The sequence below is a fragment of the Oncorhynchus masou genome, unplaced genomic scaffold (genome assembly GCF_036934945.1).
Source record: "Oncorhynchus masou masou isolate Uvic2021 unplaced genomic scaffold, UVic_Omas_1.1 unplaced_scaffold_2202, whole genome shotgun sequence".
Lineage (NCBI taxonomy): Eukaryota > Metazoa > Chordata > Actinopteri > Salmoniformes > Salmonidae > Oncorhynchus > Oncorhynchus masou.
This window is the reverse complement of record NW_027008677.1, coordinates 1-27,575: the sequence shown is the minus strand read 5'-3', so window position 1 is coordinate 27,575 and position 27,575 is coordinate 1. Positions and strand designations below refer to the sequence as shown.

Genomic DNA, 27,575 nt, shown 5'->3' with positions numbered 1-27,575 from the left:
CCCTCGCTCCCTCTCTCTTCCCCTCGCTCCCTCTCTCTTCCCCTCGCTCCCTCTCTCTTCCCCTCGCTCCCTCTCTTCCCCTCGCTCCGTCTCTCTTCCCCTCGCTCCGTCTCTCTTCCCCTCGCTCCGTCTCTCTTCCCCTCGCTCCGTCTCTCTTCCCCTCGCTCCCTCTCTCTTCCCCTCGCTCCCTCTCTCTTCCCCTCGCTCCCTCTCTCTTCTCCTCGCTCCCTCTCTCTTCCCATCGCTCCCTCTCTTCTCCCTCTCTTCTCCCTCTCTTCCCCTTCCCTTCGCTCCCTCTCTTCTCCCTCTCTCTTCACCTTCCCTTCGCTCCCTCTCTTCTCCCTCTCTTCCCCTTCCCTTCACTCCCTCTCTTCTCCCTCTCTCTTCCTCTCGCTCCCTCTCTCTTCCCCTCGCTCCCTCTCTCTTCCCCTCGCTCCCTCTCTCTTCCCCTCGCTCCCTCTCTCTTCCCCTCGCTCCCTCTCTCTTCCCCTCGCTCCCTCTCTCTTCCCCTCGCTCCCTCTCTTCCCCTCGCTCCGTCTCTCTTCCCCTCGCTCCGTCTCTCTTCCCCTCGCTCCGTCTCTCTTCCCCTCGCTCCGTCTCTCTTCCCCTCGCTCCGTCTCTCTTCCCCTCGCTCCGTCTCTCTTCCCCTCGCTCCCTCTCTCTTCCCCTCGCTCCCTCTCTCTTCCCCTCGCTCCCTCTCTCTTCTCCTCGCTCCCTCTCTCTTCCCATCGCTCCCTCTCTTCTCCCTCCCTTCGCTCCCTCTCTTCTCCCTCTCTCTTCACCTTCCCTTCGCTCCCTCTCTTCTCCCTCTCTTCTCCCTCTCTTCTCCCTCTCTCCTCCCTCTCTTCCCCTTCCCTTCGCTCCCTCTCTTCTCCCTCTCTTCCCCTTCCCTTCGCTCCCTCTCTTCTCCCTCTCTTCCCCTTCCCTTCGCTCCCTCTCTTCTCCCTCTCTTCCCCTTCCCTTCGCTCCCTCTCTTCTCCCTCTCTTCCCCTTCCCTTCACTCCTTCTCTTCTCCCTCTCTTCCCCTTCCCTTCGCTCCCTCTCTTCTCCCTCTCTTCACCTTCCCTTCGCTCCCTCTCTTCTCCCTCTCTTCTCCCTCTCTTCTCCCTCTCTCCTCCCTCTCTTCCCCTTCCCTTCGCTCCCTCTCTTCTCCCTCTCTTCCCCTTCCCTTCGCTCCCTCTCTTCTCCCTCTCTTCCCCTTCCCTTCGCTCCCTCTCTTCTCCCTCTCTTCCCCTTCCCTTCGCTCCCTCTCTTCTCCCTCTCTTCCCCTTCCCTTCGCTCCCTCTCTTCTCCCTCTCTTCCCCTTCCCTTCGCTCCCTCTCTTCTCCCTCTCTTCCCCTTCCCTTCACTCCCTCTCTTCTCCCTCTCTTCCCCTTCCCTTCACTCCTTCTCTTCTCCCTCTCTTCCCCTTCCCTTCGCTCCCTCTCTTCTCCCTCTCTTCCCCTTCCCTTCGCTCCCTCTCTTCTCCCTCTCTTCCCCTTCCCTTCGCTCCCTCTCTTCTCCCTCTCTTCCCCTTCCCTTCACTCCTTCTCTTCTCCCTCTCTTCCCCTTCCCTTCACTCCTTCTCTTCTCCCTCTCTTCCCCTTCCCTTCGCTCCCTCTCTTCTCCCTCTCTTCCCCTTCCCTTCGCTCCCTCTCTTCTCCCTCTCTTCCCCTTCCCTTCGCTCCCTCTCTTCTCCCTCTCTTCCCCTTCCCTTCACTCCTTCTCTTCTCCCTCTCTTCCCCTTCCCTTCACTCCTTCTCTTCTCCCTCTCTTCCGCTTCCCATCGCTCCCTCTCTTCTCCCTCTCTTCTCCCTCTCTTCCCCTTCCCTTCGCTCCCTCTCTTCTCCCTCTCTCTTCCCCTTCCCTTCGCTCCCTCTCTTCTCCCTGTCTTCTCCCTGTCTTCTCCCTCTCTTCTCCCTCTCTTCTCCCTCTCTCCCCTCCCAGGATCTTTTCTCTCCAGGTGCCTCTATCCTCCAGGGTCTTTGTGTCTCTGATCTATAAGCCGTCTCCTGGGGTCACTGTCTCTCTGGAGTTAAAGACTGCTGATGCTGCACTCTGCACACACAGAGGTGTTCAGGATATACCCAGTGAGTCATATCACACACAGTTCAGGATATACCTAGTGAGTCATATCACACAGAGGTGTTCAGGATATACCTAGTGAGTCATATCACACAGAGGTGTTCAGGATATACCTAGTGAGTCATATCACACAGAGGTGTTCAGGATATACCCAGTGAGTCATATCACACACAGTTCAGGATATACCTAGTGAGTCCTATCACACAGAGGTGTTCATGATATACCTAGTGAGTCATATCACACAGAGTTCAGGATATACCCAGTGAGTCCTATCACACAGAGGTGTTCAGGATATACCTAGTGAGTCATATCACACACAGTTCAGGATATACCTAGTGAGTCATATCACACACTGTTCAGGATATACCTAGTGAGTCATATCACACAGAGTTCAGGATATACCCAGTGAGTCCTATCACACAGAGGTGTTCAGGATATACCTAGTGAGTCATATCACACACAGTTCAGGATATACCTAGTGAGTCATATCACACACAGTTCAGGATATACCCAGTGAGTCATATCACACACAGTTTAGGATATACCTAGTGAGTCATGTCTCACACAGTTCAGTATATACCTAGTGAGTCATATCACACAGAGGTGTTCAGGATATACCCAGTGAGTCATATCACACAGAGGTGTTCAGGATATACCCAGTGAGTCATATCACACAGAGGTGTTCAGGATATACCCAGTGAGTCATATCACACAGAGGTGTTCAGGATATACCTAGTGAGTCATATCACACACTGTTCAGGATATACCTAGTGAGTCATATCACACACTGTTCAGGATATACCTAGTGAGTCATATCACACAGAGTTCAGGATATAACTAGTGAGTCATATCACACAGAGGTGTTCAGGATATACCCAGTGAGTCATATCACACAGAGTTCAGGATATAACTAGTGAGTCATATCACACACTGTTCAGGATATACCTAGTGAGTCATATCACACACAGTTCAGGATATACCTAGTGAGTCATATCACACAGAGGTGTTCAGGATATACCTAGTGAGTCATATCACACACAGTTCAGGATATAACTAGTGAGTCATATCACACACTGTTCAGGATATACCTAGTGAGTCATATCACACAGAGGTGTTCAGGATATACCCAGTGAGTCATATCACACACAGTTCAGGATATACCCAGTGAGCCATATCACACAGAGGTGTTCAGGATATACCTAGTGAGTCGTATCACACAGAGGTGTTCAGGATATACCCAGTGAGTCATATCACACAGAGGTGTTCAGGATATACCCAGTGAGTCATATCACACAGAGGTGTTCAGGATATACCTAGTGAGTCATATCACACAGAGGTGTTCAGGATATACCCAGTGAGCCATATCACACAGAGGTGTTCAGGATATACCTAGTGAGTCATATCACACAGAGGTGTTCAGGATATACCTAGTGAATCATATCACACAGAGGTGTTCAGGATATACCTAGTGAGTCATATCACACAGAGGTGTTCAGGATATACCTAGTGAGTCATATCACACACAGTTCAGGATATACCTAGTGAGTCATATCACACACTGTTCAGGATATACCTAGTGAGTCATATCACACAGAGGTGTTCAGGATATACCTAGTGAGTCATATCACACAGAGGTGTTCAGGATATACCTAGTGAGTCATATCACACAGAGGTGTTCAGGATATACCTAGTGAGTCATATCACACACAGTTTAGGATATACCCAGTGAGTCATATCACACACAGTTTAGGATATACCTAGTGAGTCATATCACACAGAGGTGTTCAGGATATACCTAGTGAGTCATATCACACAGAGGTGTTCAGGATATACCTAGTGAGTCATATCACACACAGTTCAGGATATACCCAGTGAGTCATATCACACACAGAGGTGTTCAGGATATACCTAGTGAGTCATATCACACACAGTTCAGGATATACCTAGTGAGTCATATCACACACAGTTTAGGATATACCCAGTGAGTCATATCACACAGAGGTGTTCAGGATATACCCAGTGAGTCATATCACACACAGTTCAGGATATACAGTGGGGCAAAAAGTATTTAGTCAGCCACCAATTGTGCAAGTTCTCCCACTTAAAAAGATGAGAGAGGCCTGTAATTTTCATCGCAGGTACACTTCAACTATGACAGATAAAATGAGAAAAAAAAATCCAGAAAATGACATTGTAGGATTTTTAATGAATTTATTTGCAAATTATGGTGGAAAATAAGTATTTGGTCAATAACAAAAGTTTATCTCAATACTTTGTTATATACCCTTTGTTGGCAATGACAGAGGTCAAACGTTTTCTATAAGTCTTCACAAGGTTTTCACACACTGTTGCTGGTATTTTGGCCCATTCCTCCATGCAGATCTCCTCTAGAGCAGTGATGTTTGGGGGCTGTTGCTGGGCAACACGGACTTTCAACTCCCTCCAAAGATTTTCTATGGGGTTGAGATCTGGAGACTGGCTAGGCCACTCCAGGACCTTGAAATGCTTCTTACGAAGCCACTCCTTCGTTGCCCGGGCGGTGTGTTTGGGATCATTGTCATGATCATTGACCCAGCCACGTTTCATCTTCAATGCCCTTGTTGATGGAAGGAGGTTTTCACTCAATCTCACGATACATGGCCCCATTCATTCTTTCCTTTACACGGATCAGTCATCCTGGTCCCTTTGCAGAAAAACAGCCCCAAAGCATGATGTTTCCACCCCCATGCTTCACAGTAGGTATGGTGTTCTTTGGATGCAACTCAGCATTCTTTGTCCTCCAAACACAACGAGTTTTTACCAAAAAGTTATATTTTAGTTTCATCCGACCATATGACAAACTTCAGACGGGCCTGGACATGTACTGGCTTAAGCAGGGGGACACGTCTGGCACTGTAGGATTTGAGTCCCTGGTGGTGTGTGTTACTGATGGTAGGCTTTGTTACTTTGGTCACAGCTCTCTGCAGGTCATTCACTAGGTCCCCCCGGGTGAGATCTTGCGTGGAGACCCAGATCGAGGGAGATTATCAGTGGTCTTGTATGTCTTCCATTTCCTAATAATTGCTCCCACAGTTGATTTCTTCAAACCAAGATGCTTACCTATTGCAGATGCAGTCTTCCCAGCCTGGTGTCCTTTGACAGCTCTTTGTTCTTGGCCGTAGTGGAGTTTGGAGTGTGACTGTTTGAGGTTGTGGACAGGTGTCTTTTATACTGATAACAAGTTCAAACAGGTGCCATTAATACAGGTAACGAGTGGAGGACAGAGGAGCCTCTTAAAGAAGAAGTTACAGGTCTGTGAGAGCCAGAAATCTTGCTTGTTTGTAGGTGACCAAATACTTATTTTCCACCATAATTAGCAAATAAATAAAAAAAATAAAAAATCCTACAATGTGATTTTCTGGATTTTTTTTCCACATTTTGTCTGTTATAGTTGAAGTGAACCTATGATGAAAATTACAGGCCTCTCTCATCTTTTTAAGTAGGAGAACTTGCACAATTGGTGGCTGACTAAATACTTTTTTGCCCCACTGTACCTAGTGAGTCATATCACACTCACAACAGGAGTTGTAAAGTGTTGTATTATTATTGATGTGTGTGTGTGTGTGTGTGTGTGTGTGTGTGTAGCCAGCAGTATTGAGCCTGTTGCTTTAACAGAGGACCACCAGTTGATGAGACAGTTTTCTCAGAGCTGTGGACAGTGGAACCCAGATGGATGGACTGTCAGGTAAGAAGACTACTGTGTGTGTGTGTTGCAGGGCTGTGCTCGAAGGGATATGTGTGTGTGTGATATAGGCTAGTAATACTGTTTGTAATAACGTGTGTGTGTGTGTGTGCCAGGTGTTCCCAGTTGGAGCTGCAGGGCTGTGCTCGAAGGGATGTGTGTGTGTGTGATATAGGCTAGTAATACTGTTTGTAATAATGTGTGTGTGTGTGTGTGTGTGTGTGCCAGGTGTTCCCAGTTGGAGCTGCAGGGCTGTGCTCTGAGGGACGTGTGTGTGTGTGTGTGTGATATAGGCTAGTAATACTGTTTGTAATAACGTGTGTGTGTGTGTGTGTGCCAGGTGTTCCCAGTTGGAGCTGCAGGGCTGTGCTCTGAGGGACGTGTGTGTCAGCGTGCAGCGTGATGGAGGAGATAAGGACACACCCTTCAAATGCCGGGTCGGAGAGATTATGGTGAGAGAGAGAGACCTCACCACAGAATTACCCGTCACCAGACTCTTATCTGTCCCCGACTCTTAGGCCTGGGGCCTCACTTATCACTGTTGTGTAGAAACGGTTCTAGAATACGGAATTTAGAATGTTCGTACGCAAAGAAAAAAAAGTGAGATTTCTAGAACAATCCGAAGAGCATTATAGGCACCCCGGTAGGATATAACCGTTGATAAATACCGATTGTTCTCTGCCTCAGTGCTCATGCATGACCTTGGCTATTTGCATTTCAAAACACCCGTATGGTCAAAATCATCCCTTTTAAAGCCTGTGGGGAATAACACAACGCCGTGCCAGGAAATACAACGACACAGCCAGAGACTGAAACAGAGGTGCCTCGTGTCAGAGGTTGAGTACAACCACAATGTTTGATAGGACTCGCTCAGTTGTGGTTTGACCTGTACAAATGACAAGATAGCTACAAAGACAGGACCATTAGGACAATTCAAGTTGCTTTAGCAAATGGCAAATATAATTCAAATGAGTAGCTAGGCAACAATCTCCTCAACAGCTCTGTCCTGTAGACGTAGTAGGCCGACACCTGTTGTTCTGCAGAATGAACGAGTCGTATTCCCACCTGGCCTCCACATAGAGCAGAATGAACGAGTCGTATTCCCACCTGGCCTCCACATAGAGCAGAATGAACGAGTCGTATTCCCACCTGGCCTCCACATACAGCAGAATGAACGAGTCGTATTCCCACCTGGCCTCCACATAGAGCAGAATGAACGAGTCGTATTCCCACCTGGCCTCCACATAGAGCAGAATGAACGAGTCGTATTCCCACCTGGCCTCCACATAGAGCAGAATGAACGAGTCGTATTCCCACCTGGCCTCCACATAGAGCAGAATGAACGAGTCGTATTCCCACCTGGCCTCCACATAGAGCAGAATGAACGAGTCGTATTCCCACCTGGCCTCCACATAGAGCAGAATGAACGAGTCGTATTCCCACCTGGCCTCCACATACAGCAGAATGAACGAGTCGTATTCCCACCTGGCCACCACATAGAGCAGAATGAACGAGTCGTATTCCCACCTGGCCTCCACATAGAGCAGAATGAACGAGTCGTATTCCCACCTGGCCTCCACATACAGCAGAATGAACGAGTCGTATTCTCACCTGGCCTCCACATAGAGCAGAATGAACGAGTCGTATTCTCACCTGGCCTCCACATACAGCAGAATGAACGAGTCGTATTCCCACCTGGCCTCCACATAGAGCAGAATGAACGAGTCGTATTCCCACCTGGCCTCCACATAGAGCAGAATGGACGAGTCGTTTTCCCACCTGGCCTCCACATAGAGCAGAATGAACGAGTCGTATTCCCACCTGGCCACCACATTCGGCAGCGTCTTTCGATCCTCACATAACCTTTTCACCTGCACATTAAGAGAGGAAGCACTTCCTGTTCACATACAGTCGATGTACTCGTTTCGGGATGTGGTGCTTTTAACGGCGACGTGGGGGCCGTCCAGTTCTCTGTTCATTATTTGGGAACCCTGATGGAAAAGAAACCCCTCTTGACTTCAACCTGTTTGTTTAGCTGATGACTGCATCTGAAACGTCGGCTCATCGAGGGCTTTGAGATGCCGCTCGGCAAGTTCCCGGTGAAAGTGCTCGTTGCCAAACCCCCAAGGGTGGACAGCACCTGGATGTGCACCGGAACAGCATGTGTTTGCCTTTTCTAAAGTAGCTCTTCAATCCTCAATAATCCTATAAGGTTGGTTTTGGGAAACGATATCTGATGAGCCAGTCTGTACTTTCTGGGGGGGGAGGTCCCACCGGCCTCTAAAAAGCAGTCTGCTGTATCGTGTGTAAATCCTCAAACAGGGCAACATCAGCCACCTCTCATTGGATTTCCCGTTATCTCTGTCTTTTATAGTGTTTTAACTAATGTTTCACTTTCACACATGCATCTAATTTAACAAATGACTGGACCTTATATAGATTATTATCGTAACAAATGACTGGACCTTATATAGATTATTATCCTAACAAATGACTGGACTTTATATAGATTATTATCCTAACAAATGACTGGACATTATTGTCATAACAAATGACTGGACTTTATATAGATTATTATTATAACAAATGACTGAACTTTATATAGATTATTATCCTAACAAATGACTGGACATTATTGTCATAACAAATGACTGGACTTTATATAGATTATTATCGTAACAAATGACTGGACTTTATATAGATTATTATCATAACAAATGACTGGACCTTATATAGATTATTATCGTAACAAATGACTGGACTTTATATAGATTATTATCGTAACAAATGACTGGACTTTATATAGATTATTATCCTAACAAATGACTGGACATTATTATCATAACAAATGACTGGACCTTATATAGATTATTATCGTAACAAATGACTGGACTTTATATAGATTATTATCGTAACAAATGACTGGACTTTATATAGATTATTATCGTAACAAATGACTGGACTTTATATAGATTATTATCGTAACAAATGACTGGACTTTATATAGATTATTATCATAACAAATGACTGGACTTTATATAGATTATTATCGTAACAAATGACTGGACTTTATATAGATTATTATCGTAACAAATGACTGGACTTTATATAGATTATTATCGTAACAAGTGACTGGACTTTATATAGATTATTATCGTAACAAATGACTGGACTTTATATAGATTATTATCCTAACAAATGACTGGACTTTATATAGATTATTATCCTAACAAATGACTGGACTTTATATAGATTATTATCGTAACAAATGACTGGACTTTATATAGATTATTATCGTAACAAATGACTGGACTTTATATAGATTATTATCGTAACAAATGACTGGACTTTATATAGATTATTATCGTAACAAATGACTGGACTTTATATAGATTATTATCATAACAAATGACTGGACTTTATATAGATTATTATCGTAACAAATGACTGGACTTTATATAGATTATTATCGTAACAAATGACTGGACTTTATATAGATTATTATCGTAACAAGTGACTGGACTTTATATAGATTATTATCGTAACAAATGACTGGACTTTATATAGATTATTATCCTAACAAATGACTGGACTTTATATAGATTATTATCCTAACAAATGACTGGACTTTATATAGATTATTATCGTAACAAATGACTGGACTTTATATAGATTATTATCGTAACAAATGACTGGACTTTATATAGATTATTATCGTAACAAATGACTGGACTTTATATAGATTATTATCATAACAAATGCACTGATGTGGTCTAATTATATGATACAGCCTGTTGAGATACTCTACATGACCAACAGTATGTGGACACCTGCTAGTCCAACACCTCATAAACAAATCATGGGTATTAATATGGAGTTGGTCCCTTTGCTGCAATAACAGCCTCCACTCTTCTGGGAAGGCTTTCCACTAGATGTTGGAACATTGCTGCTTTAACAGCCTCCACTCTTCTGGGAAGGCTTTCCACTAGATGTTGGAACATTGCTGCTTTAACAGCCTCCAGTCTTCTGGGAAGGCTTTCCACTAGATGTTGGAACATTGCTGTTATAACAGCCTCCACTCTTCTGGGAAGGCTTTCCACTAGATGTTGGAACATTGCTGCTATAACAGCCTCCACTCTTCTGGGAAGGCTTTCCATTAGATGTTGGAACATTGCTGCTATAACAGCCTCCACTCTTCTGGGAAGGCTTTCCAGTAGATGTTGGAACATTGCTGCGGGGACTTGCTTTCATTCAGCCACAAGAGCATTAGTGAGGCCGGGCTCTGATGTTGGGCAATTAGGCCTGGCTCGCAGTCAGCGTTTCAATTCATCCCAAAGGTGTTTGATGGGGTTGAGGTCAGAGATCTGTGCAGGCCAGTCAAGTTCGGCATTGTCATGCCGAAACAGGAAAGGGCCTTCCCAAAACTGGCGCCACAAAGTTGAAAGCACAGAATCATCTAGAACGTCATTGTATGCTGTATTGTTAAGATTTCCCTTCACTGGAACTAAGGGGCCCGAACCATGAAAAACAGCCCCAGACCATTATTCCTCCTCCACCAAACTTTACAGTTGGCACTATGCATTGGGGCAGGTAGCGTTCTCCTGGCATCCGCCAAACCTAGATTCATCCGTCAGACTTCCAGGTCATTTTTTTAAAACCTTTTTTTTATCTTTATTTAACCAGGCAAGTCAGTTAAGAACACATTCTTATTTTCAATGACGGCCTACCAGGGAACAGCGGGTTAACTGCCTCGTTCAGGGGCAGAATGACAGATTTTTACCTTGTCAGCTCGGGGATTCGATCTTGCAACCTTTTGGTCCAAGTCCAACGCTCTAACCACTAGGCTACCTGCCGCCCCTCTAACCACTAGGCTACCTGCCGCCCCTCTAAACCACTAGACTACCTGCCGCCCCTCTAACCACTAGGCTACCTGCCGCCCCTCTAACCACTAGGCTACCTGCCGCCCCATGGTGAAGCGCAATTCATCACTCCAAAGAAACGCGTCTACTGCTCCAGAGTCCAATGGCGGCGAGCTTTACACCACTCCAGGTGACGCTTGTGTGCGGCTGCTCGGCCATGGAAACCCATTGCAAGAAGCTCCCGACAAAGTTATTGTGCTGACGTTGCTTCCAGAGGCAGTTTGGAACTCGGTAGTGAGTGTTGCAACCGAGGATAAGATTTTTAAGTGCTTTGGCACTTGGCGGTCCCGTTCTGTGAGCTTGTGTGGTCTACCACTTTGCGGCTGAGCCGTTGTTGCTCCTAGAGGTTTCCACTTCACAATAACAGCACTCACAGTTGACCAGGGCAGCTCTAGCAGGGCAGACTGCCTTGTTGGAAAGGTGGCATCCTATGACGGTGCCACGTTGAAAGTCACTGAGCTCTTCAGTACGGGCCATTCTACTGCCAATGTTTGTCTATGGAGATTGCTTGGCTGTGTGCTACATTTTATACACCTGTCAGCAACGGGTGTGGCTGAAATAGCTGAATCCACTAATTTTAAGGGGTATCCACATATTTTTGTATATATAGTGTATATACAGTGCCTTGCGAAAGTATTCGGCCCCCTTGAACTTTGCGACCTTTTGCCACATTTCAGGCTTCAAACATAAAGATATAAAACTGTATTTTTTTGTGAAGAATTAACAACAAGTGGGACACAATCATGAAGTGGAACGACATTTATTGGATATTTCAAACTTTTTTAACAAATCAAAAACTGAAAAATTAGACGTGCAAAATTATTCAGCCCCTTTACTTTCAGTGCAGCAAACTCTCTCCAGATGTTCAGTGAGGATCTCTGAATGATCCAATGTTGACCTAAATGACTAATGATGATAAATACAATCCACCTGTGTGTAATCAAGTCTCCGTATAAATGCACCTGCACTGTGATGGTCTCAGAGGTCCGTTAAAAGCGCAGAGAGCATCATGAAGAACAAGGAACACACCAGGCAGGTCCGAAATACTGTTGTGAAGAAGTTTAAAGCAGGATTTGGATACAAAAAGATTTCCCAAGCTTTAAACATCCCAAGGAGCACTGTGCAAGCGATATTATTGAAATGGAAGGAGTATCAGACCACTGCAAATCTACCAAGACCTGGCCGTCCCTCTAAACTTTCAGCTCATACAAGGAGAAGACTGATCAGAGATGCAGCCAAGAGGCCCATGATCACTCTGGATGAACTGCAGAGATCTACAGCTGAGGTGGGAGACTCTGTCCATAGGACAACAATTAGTCGTATATTGCACAAATCTGGCCTTTATGGAAGAGTGGCAAGAAGAAAGCCATTTCTTAAAGATATCCATAAAAAGTGTAGTTTAAATTTTGCCACAAGCCACCTGGGAGACACACCAAACATGTGGAAGAAGGTGCTCTGGTCAGATGAAACCAAAATTGAACTTTTTGGCAACAATGCAAAACGTTATGTTTGGCGTAAAAGCAACACAGCTCATCACCCTGAACATACCATACCCACTGTCAAACATGGTGGTGGCAGCATCATGGTCTGGGACTGCTTTTATTCAGCAGGGACAGGGAAGATGGTTAAAATTGATGGGAAGATGGATGGAGCCAAATACAGGACAATTCTGGAAGAAAACCTGATGGAGTCTGCAAAAGACCTGAGACTGGGATGGAGATTTGTCTTGCAACAAGACAATGATCCAAAACATAAAGCAAAATCTACAATGGAATGGTTCAAAAATAAACATATCCAGGTGTTAGAATGGCCAAGTCAAAGTCCAGACCTGAATCCAATCGAGAATCTGTGGGAAGAACTGAAAACTGCCGTTCACAAATGCTCTCCATCCAACCTCACTGAGCTCGAGCTGTTTTGCAAGGAGGAATGGGAAAAAAATGTCAGTCTCTCGATGTGCAAAACTGATAGAGACATACCCCAAGCGACTTACAGCTGTAATCGCAGCAAAAGGTGGCGCTACAAAGTATTAACCTAAGGGGGCTGAATAATTTAGCACGCCCAATTTTTCAGTTTTTGATTTGTTAATTTTTTTTTGAAATATCCAATAAATGTCGTTCCACTTCATGATTGTGTCCCACTTGTTGTTGATTCTTCACAAAAAAATTACAGTTTTATATCTTTGTTTGAAGCCTGAAATGTGGCAAAAGGTCGCAAAGTTCAAGAGGGCAGAATACTTTCGCAAGGCACTGTATGTGACCAACAAATGCATATCTGTATTCCCAGTCATGTGAAATCCATAGATTAGGGCCTAATGAATTGATTTATTTCAACTCAGTATAATCTTTAATTGTTGCATTTATATTTTTGTTCAGTATAAGTAATGTTGTAACTGTTTGTACAGTTCAGTCTTTTCTAAAAGTGATTGATTTGTGTGTTTCTTATCAGATGTCTGTCTGTCTCCCTCCTCCCAGATCCTGGATGCCGAGTCCCTCTCTGTTCCTCCCCTCCCAGTCCAGAGTGTGTGTCTCTATGACGTGGTGTGGCTGAGGAGCGCCAATAAACTTAATCTCAACGCCACCCTGCGCTGGCGCTACCCTGCCCAACTCGTACGCCACTTCCTGGTGTATTGGCGCCGGCTGAGGGGTCCAGACCCCCGGATCCCATCTGGCAAGCTGGTCCTGATTGGCCGAGCCTACTGCCCCTTATTCCGGGTGACTGAGCTGACGGTTCCAGAACCCCCAGGTCTTCTAGAACTGGTGGTGGAACCTGTGTCCCGGGAGGGGTTCCGTGTTCCTGAGTCCCAATGGGGGAGGAGGAGTCTCAGTTATACTGAGGAGAGGACGGATCAATCATAAGACACTGAAAGGGTAGCAACGTAGTGGCTGTCCCAAATGGAACCCTATTCCCTATATAGTGCACAACATGGACAACATGTTGTGCACTATATAGGGAATAGGGTGCCATTTGGGATGTACTACTGGACTTGCTCCTCCACTTCCTGTCTCCTGGCCAGTCAGTGATAACCTGATTCAATAAGCTAGTTTGTAGTGATGTGATCCTCCTCGTCACCTATAAGAGTTAACCATTTTTTTCTAGTCAAGAAAGCATTAAAATAATATATATAATTATCTTCCCAGAACAATTAGGGGAACTCAATTAAGGGCAGAACTCATCATGAAGCTGTAGGTAATTCCTGATTGAGCCGACATCTGCAGCCCTTTACTGTGAATGCAATCTGAGCAGATGCAGGGACATTGCCTTTAAAAAGGTGCATTGTTGAGAGCTCTCGACAACGTGCCCCAGATTGAATCCTCGGAGAGCAAGCAGGACTGGACAGGTGAGAGTAAGCCAGAACGCAGTCCATTGTCTTCTGGGTGCAGAGCAAGGGAAGGATACTTCAAGCAAAACATAGAGACTCCCCAATTGGGCAAAAGACCTTCCCCTCTGCAACTCCTCCGTGACCCAGAAACCAAGTGGTCAAGGAGCGTGTCAATACGTTAATTGGAGAACGAAGGAGGCGGTGGCTCCTCCCATTACAGATTTCCACAGAGGATGCACCAGAGTCTCCTCGTGACAGGAAGTGACACACACCCCTTTATTTTTAAGGAGTAAAGCGTTTAAACGACACGCTACACATCCTTTTATCTAGAAGATTATTCACCACATGCTAAATGAATTGAAGCATCAATAAAGACACTCTTAAAAAAACATTCTGAATTCTGTTTTGAGTCATAACATTTCCACTACAGCGTTCCATGTTGGTTACTGAATGTCTGACAGAGTTCTGTTTGACAAAACAACACGGAGGACATTTTAGAAATGGATGAAAGAATTAAAGACTTAGTTTCATATTTTAGTCAACAAATCTCCACCAAAGCATTCAAACAGGTCTTACTATTTAGAAAAAAAAGCTTTTATTTATTATTGTTCTTAAGCTCAAATTTACAAAGAAAATCAATCAGTTAAAATCAACAGATCTTGAGTACCAGTCCGTATCCCCTGTAGTAGCTCTGGTGCAGGGTGTCTTTCGGCTGCTCTCTCACCATTGTCTTCCAATAGTGAAGAGCGAAGCCGGGGGGAAAAAAAACACCCTGGACCAGAGCTACTGCTGCAAGAGACGAGCTGAAATGGCACCCTATATATAGTGCACAATCTGAAATGGCACCCTATATATATATAGTGCACAATCTGAAATGGCACCCTATATATATATATAGTGCACAATCTGAAATGGCACCCTATATATATATATATAGTGCACAATCTGAAATGGCACCCTATATATATATATATATATAGTGCACAATCTGAAATGGCACCCTATATATATATATATATAGTGCACAATCTGAAATGGCACCCTATATATATATATATAGTGCACAATCTGAAATGACACCCTATATATATATATATAGTGCACAATCTGAAATGGCACCCTATATATATATATATAGTGCACAATCTGAAATGGCACCCTATATATATATATAGTGCACAATCTGAAATGGCACCCTATATATATATATAGTGCACAATCTGAAATGGCACCCTATATATAGTGCACCAGTCTGGAAGCAGATTTTGGTGGATAATGGTACAGTATGGATGATGTGGGACTGAGCAGTTGATCTTTAGTAATGGTAGGAGATGGAGATCAATCTATCTACGATGCTGGACTGAGCAGTCAGTTATATTTGGTGATTCTTCCTGATTGCCTTAAATCCGACGGAGAGCCATTCCAGCTGGCATCAGAGAGAGAGAGAGAGAGAGAGAGTGTGTGTGTGAGCAAGTACTAGAGCTGGGACGATAAACCAAAAATTACAGACACCGCCTTCCTCATACCAAATCATTTTGCATACATTTGGGGTGATTTTGCTACACAACGTTCCTGTGGATTGTTCTAGAACCATTCTTTGGGGGAATTTTGCAACACAACGTTCCTGTGGATTGTTCTAGAACCATTCTTTGGGGGAATTTTGCTACACAACGTTCCTGTGGATTGTTCTAGAACCATTCTTTGGGGGAATTTTGCTACACAATGTTCCTGTGGATTGTTCTAGAACCATTATCTGGTCAACAGTAATAGCCTATGCATTGTTGTTGTTTGCTGCTATGAAACTCAGCCTGTCCCTCAGGGCTGGCACCAGGATGAATCAGTTGAACTGGCATTTGATTTCCATATGGAGGCACTTATGTTTTCTTCACGGGACCTCTGTGTGAAGACATGTCATTTAACTGTGAAAATGTATGACCTTTTAATGTGGCATGAACACAACATCATGACTGGTTTTCATCTGATTGTCAAACAAATCACCATGAAGTAGGTTAGTCTTGATCTTCATGCTTCAGGACCACATGATATTCTAGGAGATTTAAATGTTGGTCAAAAGGGAAATAAAAATTATGATTTGGGGCGAACGAAACTGTCCTAGCTAGCTAGCAACCAGTGTTACCGCTGCCTCCCACCTTGTGTACAGGAGTCCTAGCTAGCTACCAACCAACCAGTTACCGCTGCCTCCCGCCTTGTGTACAGGAGTCCTAGCTAAGCTACCAACCAGTTACCGCTGCCTCCCGCCTTGTGTAACGAAGTCCTAGCTAGCTACCAACCAACCAGTTACCGCTGCCTCCCGCCTTGTGTAACGGAGTCCTAGCTAGCTAGCAACCAGTGTTACCGCTGCCTCCCACCTTGTGTAATGGAGTCCTAACTAGCTACCAACCAACCAGTTACCGCTGCCTCCCGCCTTGTGTACAGGAGTCCTAGCTAGCAACCAACCAGTTACTGCTGCCTCCCGCCTTGTGTAACGGAGTCCTAGCCTAGCTACCAACCAACCAGTTACCGCTGCCTCCCGCCTTGTGTAACGGAGTCCTAGCTAGCTAGCAACCAGTGTTACCGCTGCCTCCCACCTTGTGTAATGGAGTCCTAACTAGCTACCAACCAACCAGTTACCGCTGCCTCCCGCCTTGTGTAACAGGAGTCCTAGCTAGCTACCAACCAACCAGTTACTGCTGTCCCGCCTTGTGTAACCGCTGCCTCCTCCCCCTTGTGTAAGGAGTCCTAGCTAGCTACCAACCAACCAGTTACCGCTGCCTCCCCCGCCTTGTGTACAGGAGTCCTAGCTAGCTACCAACCAACCAGTTACCAGCCTTGTGTACAGGAGTCCTAGCTAGCTACCAACCAACCAGTTACTGCTGCCTCCCGCCTTGTGTACCGGAGTCCTAGCTAGCTACCAACCAACCAGTTACCGCTGCCTCCCGCCTTGTGTAACGGAGTCCTAGCTAGCTACCAACCAACCAGTTACCGCTGCCTCCCGCCTTGTGTAACGGAGTCCTAGCTAGCTAGCAACCAGTGTTACCGCTGCCTCCCACCTTATGTAACGGAGTCCTAGCTAGCTACCAACCAACCAGTTACCGCTGCCTCCCACCTTGTGTACCGGAGTCCTAGCTAACTACCAACCAACCAGTTACCGCTGCCTCCCACCTTGTGTAACGGAGTCCTAGCTAGCACAGTGTCCTTCTCTCCCGCCTACCAAACACCTGCAATCGACGTCGTTAACAGAACTGCGGGAAAGCAATGTCCGACAGGGTGAAGGTGGGGTTTAAATCGGCAGTTGGCATGGTTATGGTTCATTACCACCCCCCCTAGTGAACTGGCACACCCCCGCCTCCCGAACACAATCCTAACTTAATAATGGACCAATAGAACTATAAAAAGAGGGGTTCCTGCAGATGAAGGAATGACCACATGCAGTAACGCCCAGAATTGCGAGCCGCAATTACACCCTTCTCGTGGAGCGCGCCATTTGCAGTGAATAAGACCTACATCAAGTAGCCTAGGCCTAGAGCTGGGAAGTTCCTGTAGGACATCAGCCTACATGGTTACCTAGCAACAATATCATGTCTACGGTTAGTAAACTTAGTGTTTTGAGGTCGCCCTTCCTCAGGTGGTGAATCATGTAGCCTACAGGCCAATATGCACTGAGATGTCAGCCAATTCTCTGAAGAGGCCAAAATAAATGTGATCATTGTGGATCCTTTTGACAGGTTGCACATCAACCACTCCTTCCCTTGGATATGTGGCATGGGAATATCTTACTTTTTGAACCGTCGTCTACCATCTCAGTTGTCTTACCTGGCCCTGGAAACGCACGTCTAGAGCCCTGCCGCTAATTTACATTTAATAATGTGTCATTTAGCAGACGCTCTTATTCCCTCATCTTACAGAAGATGCTCTTATAAGCTCTTCGCTAATGTAAAGTAACTAACCATTAAACACAGTAGTTCCATTCATCACGATAGCTAGCTCTTCGCTAATGTAAAGTAACTAACCATTAAACACTAGTTACATTCATCACGATAGGACTTTTAGTCCATGTGGTCCGGCTTTAACACACCTCCCCCCAAAATAACTGATTTAACAATAAATGGAACAAATAAAACAAAAAAATGGAAATATATCACAATCTGGATTTGTTTGTCTCCATATCGTCCAGCTCTAGTGTGTGCGGTGTGTGTGTGTTATTAAGTGAGAGTGTGTGTGTCAGTCCTGCTGTGTGATCATCTTCAACATCTGTAGTGCCATGGGTCCCTGGTCCGAGGGAATCTGGTAACAGAGAGAGAGAGCAATGAATCATGGGAGTGCAAGAAAAAAAGGATACTAGGGAGGATCTCAATTGCATAACCTTTCTCCTCGTCTCCTTCTCAAAACCCATTGGATGAGAAAGCCAGAGGCCCCTCCCCTCCAACAGGCTTTGAGAAGGAGAGAGGACGCAATTGAGATATTCCCAATGAAAGACTATAATGACTGAATACTGGGGTTCATCAATCTTCTGCATCCCCTTCCTACTCTGACACTAGGGTCACGTCCCAATAATCTCTCCCTCCTGAAGTGTACACTCATTCACTACTCTCCACCATTGTAAAAACAATGGATTTATGTAGGCATGGGCTATAGAGGATGTTTCCCTTAACAATATACCGGTCATTTTGTCTCAAATCCATGAAGGAAAGGAAAACCAGGTTGCACTTTGGAAGAAAAGGACAGATCAATATTACTGTACTATGATGATTGAAAAGCTAATAAATATAATGTGGAAAAGAGAAGAGATTAGGACCCATGTTTCTGTCCTCACCATGTGACCGGCCTTGAGGATCCAGTAGAAGGAGAAGTTCTTGTAGGTCTTGTAGAAGGCGCCGGTCACACCCGGGAAGGCGGGGTCATTAAGGGCAGTCCATTTCATTTGGCTGAAGCTCTGGAGCCCCATCCACTTCAGCTGCTTCACCCATTGCTCCTGACCTGTGATTGGACCAAAATCAGTGATCATCTGTATCCAATCAACAATCCTCATGTATTAAAGTCTATCAGGGACCAATAGTCAATGAATTAATGGTAATATTGATTGATGGTTGATCTCACTTTAGCCAGGGTTGGGGAGTAACGGATTATAAAAAAATAAACTAATCCGTTACCAGCTAAAATATAATCAGATGACTACAGATACTTTTGAAAAACTAGATCACTCAGATTACTTTAACATTCAGAAATAATGTTTGCATAAAAATCTTCAACATTGAAAGAAGGTGCAAGTTTGTTCCACCTGAGACAGTCTGACCACCAATCAGAAACCACTATGATGACTAACCTAATGATGACCCCCCCAATCAGAAACCACTATGATGACCACCAATCAGAAACCACAATGACACACCTAATGATGCCCACCAATCAGAAACCACTATGATGACTAACCTAATGATGACCCCCCCAATCAGAAACCACTATGACTAACCTAATGATGACTAACCTAATGATGACCCCCCAATCAGAAACCACTATGATGACTAACCTAATGATGACCCACCAATCAGAAACCACTATGATGACTCACCTAATGATGACCACCAATCAGAAACCACTGTGATGACCAAATGTGTTTGATGGATTTGCCCCCAATCAGAAAAGAGCAGGAATGGGTTTTTGTAAACTACAGTCCAAACTATGTCTTCCAATGGTGCGACCACTGCTGTCGGACCCCCAAAGATTATTCAACTTGAATAAACGCTTGGAATCAGAAACCACTGCATGATGACTAACCTAAGGATGACAATCAGAAACCACTGGTGACTAACCTAATGATGACCCCCAATCGGATATCACTTATGAGATCTTCATAGCGCATTGATGAATCACACTGCTGCTCTCATTTAGCTATTTGCGCCATAAGGATTGTGGTTGTTGGATGGCTGTTCACAAATGTGTATTGTAACCCAATAATGGTTGAATTGAAGATGTCTAAACTGCACATCAAATCATTGTTTTTGGAGACCAGTGGACAGCCAGTAAACAAAATGTGATCCCAGCCTCCGTTCTAAACTCCTCCTCCGTTCTAAACTCCTCCTCCGTTCTAAACTCCTCTCCAGTTCTAAACTCCTCCTCCGTTCTAAACTCCTCCTCCGTTCTAAACTCCTCCTCCGTTCTAAACTCCTCCTCCGTTCTAAACTCCTCCTCCGTTCTAAACTCCTCCTCCGTTCTAAACTCCTCCTCCGTTCTAAACTCCTCCTCCGTTCTAAACTCCTCCTCCGTTCTAAACTCCTCCGTGTTAATGTGCTCCAGTCCATCCTGTCAATACCACTTTAATTAAGAAGACCACAATCTGATTTCTGCTGATGAAAAATAATATCCCCCCCGTCCAGATCCACATCGGTCCGTCCGTCCAGATCCAAATCGGTCCGTCCGTCCAGATCCACATCGGTCCGTCCGTCCAGATCCACATCGCCCCCCCCCCCCCCCCGTCCAGATCCACATCGCCCCCCCCCGTCCAGATCCACATCGATCCACATCGCCCCCCGTCCAGCTGCTACTAACTGATGACATTCAGGAAGTAACCTCCCCAGCCCTGAATATATCTCCCCGGTCTCCACTGTTTATGCTTCAACGGATTTCCCTACAAAATGTAAGTGTTGCATGATGATTGTGCGCCTCCGACCTGTAAACAACTCTAGCTCGGGGAATCACTGACCCATGGTGTCCACTATGAGGTCCAGCTGTCCGTTGTAGACGGTGACGTTGACCCCAGCATCCAACAGCTGATCCACCACGTCCACCACTGGCTTCATGAAGTCACCTGACATGCTGCTGAACACTGCCTCAGCCTGACCTAGAGGGGGGAAGAAGGAGGTGAGCGAGAAGGGTGAGAGATTGAGAAGTGGAGCGGGAGATATGAGAGATGTCAGAGGAGGGCACATTTATTTCTGAAGAAAAGTGCAATATGCAACCATTTATTTTTTTAAATATATATATTTTTTAAATATTTTGCCTAATTTCAGTTTGTGACAAAACAGTCATTGTGTAGAGAATCATTGTACCATCTAAAGCGCGGTGCAATAGCTTTCCATAACCCAAAATACTGTATTTGAGCTGTTTGAAGCTGGTGTACAAGACGCACAAAATGTAACTTAAGAATGTGACCCATAGAAATAGCACACCTAGAATAGCTCTACCGCTTCTTAGACTTCCTTTCAAGTAGAATGACAGATTTATAAAACAGATATCTATGTGAATTTGGTCAGTTGCCAAAAAAGTGAAATATTGCAGTAAAAACAAAGCACTTTTTTTTTAAATGAATCCATTTTTTGACCCAGTAGCAGTGTCTTACCTCCCCAGGTGACGTTCTGAGGGATGATTTCCAGCTTCTTCCTGATTGGCCCGTTCATCAACTGGCTCAGTGATTGGCGGTGGAGGGGGCTAATGTGGTGCCGCATCAGCAGGGCTGTGGGCGGGACCACAGAAAGTAAACCAACTTAAAAAAACAGCAAGTGACGGTGTAATCTTAGGAATGTATTGCACTCTCTTCAGACTGTATAATTTGTATCAAAACTTGTTTTTACTTGTGTTTTAAAATATTGTATGACATATTTTATGTATGTTTCTGCATATATGTACCAGGATGTTCAAATAAACCTTTTTGTTTGTTTGTTATTCTCTCGTTTAAGACGGATCTGAAAAGGCATCTTACAGAGGTATCCTCCTCCAGGCACGGAGGACATCTCCTCATCAGGTTCCTGGGTGAGGATGTTGTAGAAGTTGACTCCGTTTGTGTTCTGGAATCAGAGCGGAGCTGAATGACCATGGAGTTCCACACCACCACCCGTTCCACACCACCGACCCGTTCCACACCAACACACACCACTGACCCGTTCCACAACACTGTGATTCACACCACTGACCTGTTCCACGACACTGATTCACACCAACACACACCACTGACCCGTTCCACACCACTCTGTGATTCACACCACTGACCTGTTCCACGACACTCACCACCACCGACCCTGTCAGTTCCACACCACACCACCACCGACCCGTTGACCCGTTCCACTCACACTGATTCACACCAACACACACCACTGACCCGTTCCACACCACTCTGTGATTCACACCACTGACCTGTTCCACGACACTCTCAGTGACAGACCAGAGCTCTGTGGCCTTCAGGTACTGCCCCTGATCCACCGCCTGCTTCACCGCCTCCGCGGCACTGCTCACCTCCCGCAGGCCGTAGTCATCTAGCAGGGACTGGAGGACAATGGGGAGACAGTCGAAGAAGAGAGAAACTACAATACCTAGGTACCAAAACAAGCTGCATTTTGTATTCTCCAGACTTTAAACAACCCAGTCTGCAGAAAGAACTGCATAGAATGCAAAACACAGCAAAAGCTAAATGTGCCTGTAAAATAAAAAAACATGGAAAACACATTTTACTAGGCTGCGTGTGTGTATGTGTGTGTGTGTGTGTGTGTGTCTCACCGTGGTGTACAGATAAGGACCCCAGGTCATAACAGAGTCTGCAGATGAAGAGGAGAAGAAAGTTTGCTTTGCTGTGTAGTTCATTAGGCACCGAATAGGTGACAAAAACAAAATGGGAAACGGGGGGGGGGACTACCTGGACTCGTCCAATACAGTGGTGCCATACTGAACACTACCCCAGATTATACCGTCAGTAGGGAACACACTGGTTAGCTAGCCCGGGGGGGACAACGCAGACGCAACCAGGGCTGTAACCGAAAGGGGACCTACCTGAACTTCTCCAATAAGAAATGCTTGTTCACGTTGCAAAAACAGTTTGCTAAGGGTGTGCACTTATGAACACACGCCTGGTGACCCCTGACCTGAACAGTACAACCCGCCCCCCTCATGCATGAAGCTGTACTGGGCCATCCAGACAAGGTTTTCTACAAGAGGAGAAACCTGCAGCAGTAGATTAACCGTTTGTTCAGTCAGTCACATGACCACACAGGGAACTACAGCGGAGTACCAAATCACACCTCATTTCCTGTTAGGCCACTACAGTTGACCAGGGCCCGTAGGGCTCTTGCCGTAAGTAGTACACTATATAGGGAATAGTGTGGTATTTGGTAACGCAGCGTATTCACGTGTGGTTAGTGAGCCTGAACTGGACACTAGTGGTAAATCTCAGGCGTTTCAGGGTTAGAGTAGACCGTTCTGGCCAATACAGTGTTGTAAAGACTGGTCTGACTTTATTATCTGATATTCACAAGGGGAAAGTCATGTTCTGACATTCTTCTAATTGAGTGTTCTGAAGCTCTAAGTGGGTGTTCTGAAGCTCTAAGTGGGTGTTCTGAAGCTCTAAGTGGGTGTTCTGAAGCTCTAAGTGGGTGTTCTGAAGCTCTAAGTGGGTGTTCTGAAGCTCTAAGTGGGTGTTCTGAAGCTCTAAGTGGGTGTTCTGATGTTCCGTGCTCTGAGGTAAATACTGACCCAGTGGAGAGATCCAAGAGTCTCCCAGAGCCACTCCGGCAAAGTTACACTTCAGGGTTCCTTTTTCTACGGCCTAGAGAGAGAGACAGAGACAGAGACAGAGAGAGAGTGAGAGGTGTGAGAATAGCAGACACTTGGTGAGTGAGAGTGACAAAAACACAATTACTAGTCATTACTAACAGTCATTTTACAACGGGTACCAAAAAATTCTTGTTATGTATTATAATTGCTGTTAATATTATTACCACCAAACATAATTATTATTGCTTCATCACTAACAGCCGAGTATATTCCGGTCTTATTTGACCATCGTTACACGTTGACTTTGACAATAGAAAAGGTTTTACTTTTGCCGAGAGCCTATGAAGTGAACTCCCCTCAGTTGGGGTTGATGGAGAACAGAGTGCTTACATCCCAAGATTTACAGGTCTGGATTTGACGGCGCACCTTTCAAGCGATCACAAGACGAATAAACTGCTCTACCTTTACGACTGAATGGCCTGAGGAGGTCAGAGGACAGTCTGTCAGCAGGACACCTTGTGATCGGCCTGCGTTACTGGGGAAACCACCAGCCAGGCGAGAGAGCCAAGAGAGGTGTACCAAGAGAGAGAGAGACTTTTGTCCCATTTTTTTGTGACAAAGTGAAAATGGTGCCAATAGCGCAAAATGACAACGTAAACACGTTTTCTTAAAACACTATTATTATATTTGAACCTTTATTTAACTAGGCAAGTCAGTTAAGAACAAATTCTTTAAACGGACAGACTCAGGACACGTTGATGTAACTCAGAGCATTGTGATATTTCTCTTCTGATCCGCCAACGTCAGAACAGCGACGTAACGGGTATTATGCATGAATGTACACACATTTACACAACGAGTGCTGGGTACCGACCAGCTCTGCATTTCAGGGCAGAGATTGTGAAACTTATGTACAAAAAAAATATGTTGGACACTTATCCTCATATGAACTTTGAAAATGTGCGGGGTTTCTCCGAAGCAACGGGGGCGTTCCCGTGCCACGTTGTCAAGGCTACTAGAGCCCGTCCTCTTGAGTATCCCTATAAATTACAGGATCTGCTAACAGACATCAGATCAAGTTTCGTCGAGGCAAGGCCACACCCTTTGAACGAATGAGCCCATCTCCTTGGAAACCAAAAACCGATCGACGAGGATTTTTCCTATGCAGAGAGAAGCAAATCAACCCCCCCAGAGGACCCTGTGGAAACCACTGTTGCTCGTTCAAGACCAATATACTGAGGTCACAATACATGCCGGGGGGAAATCAGAGAAATAACCAAGACAACTCTAATAGACTTTACATTTCCTGGACTGAGAAAGTCAGCGTAGCCAGTTCAGAAGGGAAACCAGAGTGTGGCAGCAGCTGCTGATTACCAGTCTGGTGAATGTACTATTGACTACAGAATTCATTTATATTGACCTGTGGAGATTCTCACCGCAATGACCGAGTTGTATTCAGTTTTACCCTGCTTATGTTATTCCATTAACTACCTCATTTAGTCTAGAAAATAAAACCTTCAAACTGAACTCTTTTTGGCATTGTGTTCATTTGTGAGCGATTGGGTTCTTGACGTTTTCAGAGCTTGACGACTTCAGAATGATAATATAGTAATTGACTGTTCATTAAGACTATTGTTGATATAGGATTAAATGGTATACCAGCTAGTGATAACTACCAATAAAGTTTATTCAAAAGGTCTTCAATCCAACCCTTAAATGGTGACCCTCAGATTCATTTGGATAGGATAACCAAATTTTATTTTATTTATTTCACCTTTTTTTTAACCAGGTAGGCAAGTTGAGAACAAGTTCTCATTTACAATTGCGACCTGGCCAAAATAAAGCAAAACAGTTCGACACATACAACAACAGAGTTACACATGGAATAAACAAACATACAGTCAATAATACAGTAGAAAGAAATAATATCAATGAATTATTCCAGGAATTAATCAGTCAATTATTATCTTGAATATCATTAGCCAAGAGGCACAACTCCTCCCATGTCATTAAAGTATATTGAATTGAGAGAGACCGAGACAGCCAGAAAGACCGAGACAGACAGGAACCCAAGGTACTGTGCTGACCAGTGTGGGTGGAGGTTTGAGGAAGTAGGCCCCAACTTAGCACCAGTCATTAGTTCCTCTCTGTGTCATGCATGGCTCAACACATGACAGTGAATAATCAGCCTTTAGTTTGAAAACCCTGTTCCATTATCGAGTCAGGTACAACTGAGCTACCAGTTTCTCCATGCGTGGTTCCTATTCACTTACATAATCAAGTGTTAGAACTGGAAAAGGTTTCCCCACAGCAGAGACAGTAGGTTCTCATCCCAAATGGCTCCCCTACTCCCTTTGCAGTGCACTGCCTTCGACCAGAGCCCATATACACTGTACAGGGAATAGGATGCCATTGGGGATGTAATTTGTACCTACCTTAGTGAGTTCCAGTGAGATCGCGGCAGCCATCTTCCCTCCATAGGACTCTGAGAATATGTAGAAGGGCAAGCTCTGGAGAAGACAAAAAATAACAATAGGTAAAAATAAAATACAAAATAAATGTAAATGCATTGAGTAGTTCAAATCAAATTTTATTTGTCACATACACATGGTTAGCAGATGTTAATGCGAGTGTAGCGAAATGCTTGTGCTTCTAGTTCCGACAATGCAGTCATAACCAACAAGTAATCTAACTAACAATTCCTAAACTACTGTCTTAAACACACAAGTGTAAGGGGATAAAGAATATGTACATACAGATATGAATGAGTGATGGTGCAGAGCAGCATAGGCATATACAGTAGATGGTATCGAGTACAGTATATACATATGAGATGAGTATGTAGTTTGAGCCAATACTACAGCCCTGTTCCAATACATCCCTCCTCCCTAGAGACTCCTGGGATGCGTTCAGTTGGGTTCAACATTTGCGTGACTGTTTGTACAGAATGAAAAGTTTCCTCAGAAACTGAGCCTGTGAGGTATGTTTTCTCCTGTTTGGTGCGGTCTGATCCATATGGGTCTGACCGGCAGTGTAGCCTAGTGGTTAAGAGTGTTGGACTAGTAACCGAGAGGTTGCAAGTTCAAATCCCCGAGCTGACAAGGTACAAATCTGTCGTTCTGCCCCTGAACAGGCAGTTAACCCACTGTTCCCAGGCCGTCATTGAAAATAAGAATTTGTTCTTAACTGACTTGCCTAGTAAAATAAAGGTTAAAAAAAACAAAACATATATATATATATATATATATATATATATATATATTTTTTTTTTAAATCGCAAAACTTGTGCAGCACACACACACACCTTACACAGGAGTTTAAGCAACAACAAAAAACTCCCAGGACTGAAACTTAAAAAGGAGGACTGCACTTCCTGATTTGGTCTCGTTTTGGATTTGGTTCATTAAGAAATGCTAGCGGCCCATGACTGAGTTCAAACACGAGTTGGTGACAGTATGGTTTGACCTGGTTGTCGTGTGTTCGCAGGTGGGAAGAGTTATTTAGCCAATTAGCTTGAACCGGCGGATGTGCGACCGTGGCAAAATTGGTTTGACTTTGGATAGCCCATCTCCGGGGCTGGTTAGGGCCCTTTCAAATTCCCTGACGTAATTGAGACAATATTTTCACATCTTTTAGTTCTCATTAAATGCTTTCAATATTTGTATATGAAATTCTACAATTTATAGATGGTTTGCGGTTTAAATAATTGTAATTTAGAGGTATTGGAAATGTTAAACATATTGTCCCGTGTACATGGTGTAATTTACCGATAGTGCCCAACGAGCCCAATAGAAATATCCAAAGTAAACCCACATTTACCACTGTCATTACAATAGCGTTGCATGCAGCTGCCCTCTGAATTGATGATTAATTGTGTGCTGCCAGCAGTGGGCAGGATTGAAACAAATCCAACATTCATTTACCTTGTGATGCAGTCACGACCACAAGTCTCAAAACTATTTTGGATGAGATCGGCTTCGACAAGTTATCCTTTACACACTTCGTGGTACATTGTGACAGTAGAATAAAAGTTGACTCATATCGATGCCACAGACCGTTTTTCTAAATGACAAGT

General features: G+C 44.7%; 2 protein-coding genes across 5 annotated transcripts in view; one reads left to right on the top strand and one right to left on the bottom strand.

Moving 5' to 3' along the window:
- engase (endo-beta-N-acetylglucosaminidase) overlaps nt 1–14,408 on the top strand; it is a 34,520-nt gene extending 20,112 nt beyond the window's left edge. The window contains exons 11-14 of one of the 4 annotated variants that reach the window (XM_064960476.1): nt 1,927–2,069; nt 5,689–5,788; nt 6,126–6,237; nt 13,176–14,408. In XM_064960476.1, coding sequence (XP_064816548.1) covers nt 1,927–2,069; nt 5,689–5,788; nt 6,126–6,237; nt 13,176–13,559 — 739 coding nt within the window. In that variant the 3' untranslated portion in view covers nt 13,560–14,408. The other 3 variants (XM_064960477.1, XM_064960478.1, XM_064960479.1) reach the window with 3 other exon arrangements.
- A 2,735-nt stretch (nt 14,409–17,143) lies between these two features.
- scpep1 (serine carboxypeptidase 1) lies at nt 17,144–26,010 on the bottom strand (the record flags this gene model as incomplete). The annotated part of the gene is made up of 9 exons (XM_064960480.1): nt 17,144–18,307; nt 18,837–19,000; nt 20,724–20,861; nt 21,360–21,473; nt 21,720–21,804; nt 22,151–22,279; nt 22,511–22,548; nt 23,480–23,552; nt 25,936–26,010. Coding segments are annotated over 9 exons (879 nt in total), but the record flags the coding sequence as incomplete, so codon positions are not given.
- Between the last annotated feature and the right edge of the window lie 1,565 nt (nt 26,011–27,575).